The 9,996-nt window shown below is 45.9% G+C and overlaps 1 protein-coding gene and 1 long non-coding RNA gene across 2 annotated transcripts; both read right to left on the bottom strand.

Moving 5' to 3' along the window:
* Positions 1–370: 370 nt before the first annotated feature.
* LOC132571434 (uncharacterized) lies at positions 371–1,059 on the bottom strand. Its single transcript, XR_009555388.1, has 2 exons — positions 963–1,059; positions 371–845 (listed from the first exon to the last, which is right to left on the bottom strand). It is a non-coding gene; the product is annotated as an uncharacterized LOC132571434 (long non-coding RNA).
* A 3,039-nt stretch (positions 1,060–4,098) lies between these two features.
* Positions 4,099–8,852, bottom strand: LOC132571433 (uncharacterized). Its single transcript, XM_060238225.1, has 4 exons — positions 8,714–8,852; positions 7,906–8,217; positions 6,546–6,830; positions 4,099–4,324 (listed from the first exon to the last, which is right to left on the bottom strand). The coding sequence occupies exons 1-4, from the start codon at positions 8,772–8,774 to the stop codon at positions 4,272–4,274; spliced, it is 711 nt and encodes a 236-aa protein (XP_060094208.1). The 5' UTR covers positions 8,775–8,852; the 3' UTR covers positions 4,099–4,271.
* Positions 8,853–9,996: the final 1,144 nt, after the last annotated feature.

Genomic DNA, 9,996 nt, shown 5'->3' with positions numbered 1-9,996 from the left:
CATGATGTTTTCATGGCAGACTTTTTATGGGGTGGTTTCCCATTGGCTTCCCCAGTCATCTACACTTTCCCCCCAGCAAGCTGGGTACTCATTTTACTGACCTCGGAAGGATGGAAGGTTGAGTCACCCTTGAGCCGGCTACCTGAACCCAGCTTCTGCTGGGATCAAACTCAGGTCATGAGCACAGAGTTTGGACTGCAATACTGCAGCTTTATCACTCTGTGCCATGGGACTATAAATAACGTTAATATAAATAATGTTAATAAATATGAAGTAACATATGCATAATCAAAATACTACCAAAACAAAAACCACATAAATAATAAGGAACAACAAAACCCAAGCTATGGATACTTTGGATTTATTATAATATTGTGTCTACATTTTCCTCAGTACTCATGGCACGTTATAGCATAAGGGGAGGGAGGAGAGAAATAAAAGAAAGAGCCACAGGAGAGATGGATATGGATAATGCTACTAAAACATGCCCAGGCCTAGTTGTGGTTCAGGATGTGGACTTAAGGGGTGCCTTCGAGGAAGGCAAGATGAAGGTCAGACAGAGACAACATGAGGACTTATTATTTCACAATGTCTGTAGATAGTACAGTTGAAGAAGCTGAAGGGACAGGTCAACTAGAGAAGCATGGTGTGTGTGTGTGATGAAAGCAGGAACAGAAGATTTCATCAGTGAATTGAGAAATGCTTGCTGGATCTTTGCGCCTAGGTGGGAGACAGAAGCCGCATCAGACAACTGCTGCATAAATGGTGGTGCTGTCTGGAGTGCTCATGGAGAGGGATTTTCCTGGAGGAAGCTGCAGCTGAGCATAATGAAGGGATGCAGTTGTCTAGAAGAAGAAGGCAACATGAATGGGGTTAAAAACACACATACACACACAAAGGAGATTCTCCTTCACATTTGCCATGATCTTTCTCACCCCGGGAATGATTCACTCTCTCTTTACCTCCTCCAAACTCTCCCTTTCTGGTAGCTTCTCAATCTGTTGCAGGAGAACTCCAGCCGGATTTCTCAGGGAAGCATGATCTTGGGGTCACAGGATCGTGATGTGTGGAAATTAAAAACAGCAAGTTAAAAGACGGTATGGTGATCTAGGAACAAAGTGACATGGCAGGCAGCGGTACGGAATTTCAAAAACACTGAGAGACGGTAGGGTAGTGGGACTGCTCTGAAAGCATCCTCAGCATGGTCAGTGCCAAATTAATCTTCTCTTTTGCAAGATCAAGCTCTGAACTATCTAGATCTGCAGCAAACTTGAGGATGTTGATTGGCTAGTACCAGTAACGTCACCAAGACACCCTGCTCCTTCAAATCCTGAAACAGTTTTGCAGCAACATTAAAAAAAAAAAATTAAGGTTTGAAAGGATGAAAGATCAGCCTATAAACATCCCCGTAGTCCTTACCAATAAAATAAAATAAAATAAAAAGCAGGCAACATGCCTGAAACTTGGGGGTGAGAGTGTAGGCCTCTATTTGCCTTGATAAAATATATGCATGACAAGTTGTCAAAGAAATGCTTTCTGTAGGGTCAATCAAAATTATACAAAACCAGGGCTTTTTTGTAGCAGGAACTCCTTTGCATATTAGGCCACACACCCTTAATGTAGCTAATCCTTCTGGAGGTTACAGTAGGCCCTGTACTAAGACCCCTATAAGCTCTTGGAAGATTGGTTACATAAGAGGGGTGTGTGGCCTAATATGAAAAGGTGTTCCTGCTACAAAAAAAGCCCTGCACAAAACACTGTGCAAGCATTTGAACTCATAAGAGCTCTTCATCATGCAAGATGCTACAAACCTTAAGAAATTAAAGAGGGGGGGAAAGCAGATTTTCCAGGTCAAGATCTTCAGACGCAGTCTTGCCAGCCTTTGGGGCATAGAGATATCTGATCTCAATGTCAGATTATAGGCAGGGGACAGGAAGGACATGTACTGGCTTCACACCAATCACTCCTGTCACTTTCAATAAAAACTTTTGAGACACAGTTGGAACTTCCTGCCACATGACTTTCAAAAGAGATATGAGTTCTGTGGTGCCATGAAGCCTTAGTGAAAGGGCAACAAGGAGATGTTTTCATTCATTCATTCCTTACCTGTTTCCTTCTTTCTTCTATTGTTTTTCCTACAAAGACATTGCAATATTGTCTTAGGGTGGAACTATAAATTTCCATTGACTACACTCTATATTAAATTATCCCTATCTCTCCCATGTATTGTGATCATTGTGATGCATATTTCCCTACCCCCTAGTGGCAACCAGTGATGTAAGGCAAGAAAAAGCACATGATGACATCATGACATGGGCACCATTTTCAGTGTAGCAGTGCCAGGGATCCCACTTAGGTAAGGAAGGAAATGTCTGCTGGGCACTCCATTATTCCCTATGGAGACCAATTCCCATTGCTTGATCCAAGTAAGTGAAGAATTGATCCATGGGTATCCGGGGCTCTGAGGGGACTACGTTTTGAGGTAGAGGTACCAAATTTTCAGCATAGCATCCAGTGCCTCTCCTCAAAACACCCTCCAAGTTTCAAAAAGATTGGACTGAGGGGTCCAATTCTATGAGCCCCAAAAGAAGGTGCCCCTATCCTTCATTATTTCCAATTGAGTGAAGGCATTTAAAAGGTATGCTGTCCCTTTAAATGTGATGGCCAGAACTCCCTTTGGAGTTCAATTATGCTTGTCACAACCTTGCTCCTGGCTCCACCCCCAATGTCTCCTGGCTCCACTCCCAAAGTCCCCAGATATTTCTTGAGTTGGATTTGGCAACCCTACCAATGTGCCTGCTTTTTCAAAAGCTTTTGGAAATGTTCTTCCTTTCCACCCAGGTCAGATATCAAAAGTGATCATGGCAGGAAGAAAGAGACTTAAGTCAACCAAGTAAAGCAAGAAAAAAAAGAAGAGCAGGATTTTGCTCTCCTCATCCGTATCCTTTCTTTTCTCTCAAAAATTAGAACCTGCAGTCCCTGTTTCAAATGCAAATGTGCAGACTCATGCATCCCTCCTGTTTTGTCTAATATGGCTTTCAGTTCTATATGAATGATAAAAAGGTAAAGGTAGTCCCCTGGGCAAGCACCAGTCGATTTCGACTCTGGGGTGACGTTGCTTCCACAAAGTTTTCACAGCAGACTTTTTATGGGGTGGTTTGCCATTGCCTTCCCCAGTCATCTACACTTCCCCCCCAGCAAGCTGGGTACTCTTTTTACCGACTTCGGAAGGATGGAAGGCTGAGTCAGCCTGGAGCTGGCTACTGGAACCAGCTTCCTCTGGGATTGAACTCAGGTCGTGAGCAGAGGGCTCTGACTGCATTACTGCAGCTTTACCACTCTGCATCATGGGGCTGTTATATTAATGATAGGAGACAGTAATAAAGGAGAAAGGCCTTTGAACGTGTGCAGAGAGCATTTCCTTCATATACATCACAGCCAGGGTGATGCAGTGGTTAACATCTTGGGCTGGGATCTGGGAGACCCAGGTCGAAATCCCCACTCTGCCACTAGAAGTTGCTGGCTGACCTTGGCTCAGTCACCCCGCCCCCCTCCTTAGCATAACCTACCTCACAGGGTTGTTGTTTTGAGGATATAAGGGAGGTGAGGAGAAAGGTATATGTCTCCCTGGGACCCCACTGGGGAGAATGGCAGGATAGATGAAGAAAATGAATAAATATTGCCTCACAGGGCTTTTTGTGTAGAAAAAGCCCAGCAGGAACTCATTTGCATATTAGACCACACCCCTGATGTCACAATTGCCTCACCAGATAACATCTGGGTGGCAAATAGGTCACTAGCTAAAATGACCTGATGGAAAAAAAATGTTGTTATGAGGTAGAGGGGCTGTGTGGCTCATGGTTAGAGCATCTCTTTGGTATACAGAAGCTCTCATGTTCAATCCCTGGCATCTCCAGTAAGGATCAAGTCATAGGTGATGTGAAAGTCCTCTGCCTAACACCCTGGAGGACCACCGGCAGCCTGAGTAGGTAATACTGACTTTGATGCACCAGTGGTCTGATTCAGTATTAGGAAGCTTCATGAGCTCCCCCCTCTTTCACTCTCCCTGAATCCCACCACTGAAACCACCTTGACTCACCTGCCTGCTAACTTTCTCTTCCAGAAGCACACAACTATCCCAAGGACGGGTAGCAGAGCCAGCCCAGCCAAGAGTGTTGCCCACATCCAGACTTCAGTCCCTTTCACTGCAGACTCTCCAGGTGCAGCTGCTGGAGTCCAAGGGGTGGAAAGAGGGAACCACCAGAGAGAGGCTAAAGGGGTAGAATTAGCAGAGACAAATCTTCATGAAGGATTTGGAAGCTGCCTTGGAAACTAGAAATACATAGGGTTTCACTATCCAGTGCCCCTCTGGGCAAGGAAACCTAAAAATCCTGTAAGCAATGGTGGTATTGTGGTTGTTGTCACCACCACCACCACCACCACCATCGTAGTATAGCCAGGAGATCCTAAGATTGTCTGGCAGGTGAAAGATCTAGCTCTTTTAGGGTTATGCACCAGTAGGTGGCGAGCTATACTTGTTTTTTGGGTCGAGAGCTCTGAGAGAGCTGTGACTGACCCAAGGTTGCCCAGCAGGCAGGAAGAGTGTGGAATCATACTCAGTTCTCTTGATCACAGTCTGCTGTTCTTAACCTCTACACTCTTGGCATGGTGGTGAGAGTGCCAGACTAGGTTCTGGGTGATCCGGTTTTGAATGCCCACTCTGCCATGGAAACTCACTGGGTGACCTTGGGCCAGTCACTCTCTCTTGGCCTCACTTCCCACACAGGGTGGTTCTGGGAGGATAAAATGGAAGAGAGGAGAATGATGTAAGCCACTTCTCCTCCCCAGTGGAGAAAGGAGGTGTATAAATGAAGTAAAATAAGCAATTAAATCTGTATCTTCCCATCCAGAAAATGGTGAAACCTGCTTTGAGGACAGTTCTCCCAGAAAGATTGTACATACCAAAGTAGGTATACGGCAGAACTCTATGAGGGAGGGCCCCTCCTGCAGGGGGGAACCTGGAAGGTGGAGGATTGCATGAGGAAGTTGTGTGGAAGCTAAAGAAAAAAACAAACTTCACTGTACTTTGGGGGGAATGTGGAGCTAAAGATTCATGTGGAAGCCAGCATGGTTATTTTGTTGGTCACCAGTGGCTTGCAAGCCTCTGTTTTGTTCCACTCTTTATTACTCACTTGTTTGCCTTGCCATGAACTCTCTCTTCAGCTCTGGAGTTCTTTAGTATTAATCCCACAGAGTCAAATACCAACCCTGAAGTACACCTTGGAGCTTAAATTTCATAGCATGGGATACTCCAATGAACTCCATCTTCATTTATTAATGTTCAGGCCCAAGAGCTGTGCCCCAGATACAGTTCCGCCTGGCAAATCTTCTCCTATCATTTACATACCGGGTGGGGAAAAGTTATTACTATTTGCTGCCAAATCACAGCTAATTTATGATGACCCCATTTGGTTTTCACTGCAAGAGACATCCAGAGGTGGTTTGCTATTGCCGACCTCCAGGGCTTTTTTTTTGTAGCAGGAACTCCTTTGCATATTAGGCCACACCCCCCTAATATAGCCAATCTTCTAAGAGCTTACAGGGCTCTTAGTACAGGGCCTACTGTAAACTCCAGAAGGATTGGCTACATCAGGGGTGTGTGGCCTAATATGCAAAGGAGTTCTTGCTACAAAAAAAGCCCTGCATATGAATGGGGCTGTGGCTCAGTGGTAGAGCATCTGCTTGGGAAGCAGAGGGTCCCAGGTTCAATCCCTGGCATCTCCAAAAAAGGGTCCAGGCAAATAGGCGTGAAAAAAAGCCCTGCATGGCCTCCATGTCCACAACCCTGGTATTCCTTGGGAGTAGGGTTGCCAAGTCCAATTTAAGAACTATCTGGGAACTTTGGGGGTGGAGCCAGGAGACATTAGGGGTGGAGCCAAGATCAAGGCTGTGACAAGCATAATTGAACTCCAAAGGGAATTCTGGCCATCACATTTAAAGGGCCATCAATGCCTTTTCAATGCCTTCCTTCCATAGGAAATAATGGACGGGGCACCTTCTTTTGGGGCTCATAGAATTGGACCCCCTGATCCAATCGTTTTGAAACTTGGGGCTATTTTGGGGAGATGTACTGTACTGAAAATTTGGTGCCTCTACCTCAACAAACAGCCCCCCCAGAGCCCCAGATACCTGTGGATCAATTATCCATTATTTTCTATGGGAATAAATCTCCATAGGGAATAATAGAGTTCCCAGCAGACATTTCCCTCCCCTCCCCCTGCTTTCTGACGACCCTGAAGCAGGGGGAGGGCCTCCAAACCGGAGGATCCCCTGCCCCCACCTGGAGATTGGCAACCCTACTTGGAAGTCTCCCATCCAGCTACTAAGCCAGAGCTGAGCTTAGCTTAGTTTAGCTACGAAGCTTAGCTTCCAAGATCAGATGAGACTGGGCTAGCCTTGGCCATCCAGGTACAGGTAGGAAAAGGCAGACCTTCCACAATCTTCTGTGCAACTTTTAAAAATACAGGAATCTGATCTACAGTTACCGGCATCTTGCATTGTGTGTTGCTTCAAGCAAATTTCAGAGACCCAGGTGGGATTGTCAATGGAACGGCACTCCCATTGTCCCCAAATGACTGGTCGGATGGGATTCAAAGTGACGTAAGAGCCGGAGTGACTCTTCTGAGCCCAGCGTCGCCTGCCCAGTCGCTCCGAGTTCAGTGTCCAATAAAAGCGACCCACCACCTTCGCTGACTGGCAGGGATGGCAGCTGAGTCGTAAAGAGGACTGGTTGAGCCACTGTGAGGAAACAGTGAGATTGTTGTGGCATCCTGAAGAGTGAAGGAGAAAGGGGATTGTTAATAGGACTGCTTGGCTGTGAGAGTAGTTTTGTCAGAAACAGCAGTTTCCTCCTTGTCTTGGCCTGCATCATCTAATGCTGTTTGTGAGAAACCTGTAATGCAATGTCAGCCATATGGGTAGACCATTGGGTTAGGATCTGGGAGACCTCAGTCTGAGCCCCACCCCACAAAGGAATCTTGCTGGGTAACCTTGATCAAATTAATTAATTATCATATGGCATTGTGTGCAGCATAGCCAGGAGATCCTAAGATTGTCTTGCAGACAGAAGTTCTAGCACTTTTAGTGTTATCTACCACTAGATGGCGAGCTAGACTAGTTTTCAAGGCACGAGACGATTCAGATGTGATGTGCTATAGCCTGCCTCTGTGTCACACAACCCTAGTATTCCTTGGAAGTTGCTCTTCCAAATACTAGCCAAGGCTGACCCTGTTAAGCTTTCAAACTCTGATGAGATTAGGGCAGCCAAGCTCCTGGGCAGGGCAGGGGTTCTCTCGCTTTTGAGGTCCCTAACCCTCTGGCCCACAATGGGCTGATGGGGAGACCTCCCTCCTGATGTTACTGGTGCAATAATATCACTTGCTGCTCTAGGAGCTTCCAGGGAAACTCTGGTTTTCCTGGACGCTCTAGTAATTTGGGAGGAAAACTATGGTACCATAGAATTTCCCTCCCAAATTTCCAGAGTGTCCGGGAAACCATAGAGTTTTCCTGGAAGCTCCTAGAGTGGCCGGCGCACGATGTCGCTGGTGCTATGGCATCACTTTTGAGTGATGTCATCACGCTGCACGTGTATTACGCACATGCGAAAAAATCCCCCGCCAGAGGCTGCAGGGGACTTGTCAACCCTAGATGAGATTGGGCTAGCCTGGGCTACCCAGGTCAGCGCACAACCTTGGCCAGTCTCTCTCAGACTAATCAATCTCACAGGGTTGTCATTGTGAAGATAAAATGGAGGAGAATTGTGTTGGCAAGATGTTTTGGGTCCCCACTGCGGATAGAAGTAGGGCATAAATATCTAAAATAATTATAACTATCTCTTATACATACCTGTTGTCACCTCCAGGATGATGCGAGTTTCTGAGCCATTGGGGAGACGACAGACATAGGTGCCCTCATCACTCATGACCAGATTCCTGAGGAGCAATGAGCCTGGAGACTGGTATATCAGGCGCTGGTTGAAACGAATAGGAGTCACATTGGATTTGGTAGGGCCCCAGGTTATTTCCACACTCCCCCCACTGATGTTGGCACATCTGGAAGTCAGAGGGAACCAAAACCAACGTGTATAAGGGCTGTCTTTCCCACAGGGAAGTAGGACTTTCTCCCCAGAAGCACGAATTATCCTCTGTTGATGGGCAGCTGATGGAGAAGAGAAACAAAAATTAATAGGTCCTTAACCCAACCTCTGTTGAGCCCTGCTAACTTAGTGCTCTATCATGACCAATTCTTCCTGAGAGCCATCATTTTTGATGCCTCATATGACACAAGGCCTTGTTTTCACCTTACTTAGCACTGGATTCTTCCAGGCTAATAACCTTCAACTTCCTCAGGTCCAGCGCTGTATTTATCTTCAATCTCTAGCATGAGACCCATTTTAAGTATATTTATTTGTGTCTCTCTACTCTCACATCTTTCTCAAAGAAACAGAACAAAATAAAACCAAACCAAACCCAAGTTCACACACAGAAAAAGAACATAGTGACAGTTGGAGCGTTGGTTGGTCTGCTCCACTTAATGGCTTCTCATCCATGAAGCGAAATTCAGAGTTCTGGGTCCACTAACATTTTCTTGATCTCTCAGCCCCCAATCATTCCAGTTTTTCATCTCCTCCGCCTGAGTTCATAAAGAGCATTACCAGCATATGCTTTCTTCAGGGCAAATAAGTCTATCAGAATGCCAAGCAGACAAAGCTCCATATTGCTTCACTTCCTTATGGTTCCTCAGTGTTCATTTTTCAAGAAATGACACTGCTCCTAGAAGAGCCACATTTTGAACATTGAGCCAGAATGATTCATGAGGAAATTTCTTGTTACAATTTTTAAAGTCTCTCCCACAGAGTTTTTTTTTTTTTAAAAAGGAAAGAGCAGTTTCTAATCACTTCTCACCAGACAGAGAGGAATGGGATGTGGGATGTCAGGGGAAGACGCAGAGCTGGCTCACAGACCACAGGATTATTTTTGTCTACAGACTCCCTCACTTTTAGGGACTATTAGAAAACAATGCTCCCTTCCCCATGTATTCAAGGGAGGACCAGGAAAGGACTCTTGCCGAAAACTTCAACACAGGTTTAAAATTTGTGTCCAATCTGAAGGTGCCTGTCACAACAGCTACAGAATAACCTCCTCCCCAATAAACTATAAGGTTTACAGGTCTTTGGCTCCAAGTCAGGTTTTGGGGCTCATTCTCAATTTTACAGGTTGAAATCTCAGTTGCCATAAAGCTAATTTTTGAGCAGGGAACCAACTTCATGCACATTTCAAAGATAAACTGAGGGTAGGGTTGCAGACCTCCCTCCCACTGAAAGTGGGGGATCTTCTGCTACCTAGCCCCAATGCTCTGCTGATCAGATGGCTGGTGGAGGGGACTTACCCCCCCAAAAAAGTGAGACCCAGCTTTCATTGCAACGATGTGGCTACATCCCAACATGCTCTGGAAGAGACATCATCACACTGGTGCTGTCAGAGAGAAACTCTGGTACTTGGGCAAAAACTCTACGATGGAAGCCAAATTTACCATAGAATTTTTGCCCAAATACCAGTGCTGCCCTGACATTGCTGCATGATGACATCACTTCTGGGTCACATTGAAAGTGACATAGACAAATTGCTGGGCCTCCCTCTTGCTCCGGTACATCCTCTCCCATCCCCTGCTGATTGCCAGGAAGGGCCGAACTACAGGTTACAAATTATACGTTCCCCATGAGGCCTTGTATAGCTGCAAGTTCCATCTGGCAAATTTAAATATAACCAGCACAGGAGACCAATTTTGATCAGGACTGTGGTGCAGATGAAGGAGAGCCAGTTTGGTGTGGAGAGCCAGTTTGGTGTAGTGGTTAAGTGTGCAGACTCTTATCTGGGAGAACCGGGTTTGATTCCCCACTCCTCCACTGCACCTGCTGGAATGGCCTTGGGTCAGCCA

Source organism: Heteronotia binoei, chromosome 5 (assembly GCF_032191835.1).
Source record: "Heteronotia binoei isolate CCM8104 ecotype False Entrance Well chromosome 5, APGP_CSIRO_Hbin_v1, whole genome shotgun sequence".
NCBI lineage: Eukaryota > Metazoa > Chordata > Lepidosauria > Squamata > Gekkonidae > Heteronotia > Heteronotia binoei.
This window is presented reverse-complemented; position numbering and strand designations above follow the sequence as displayed.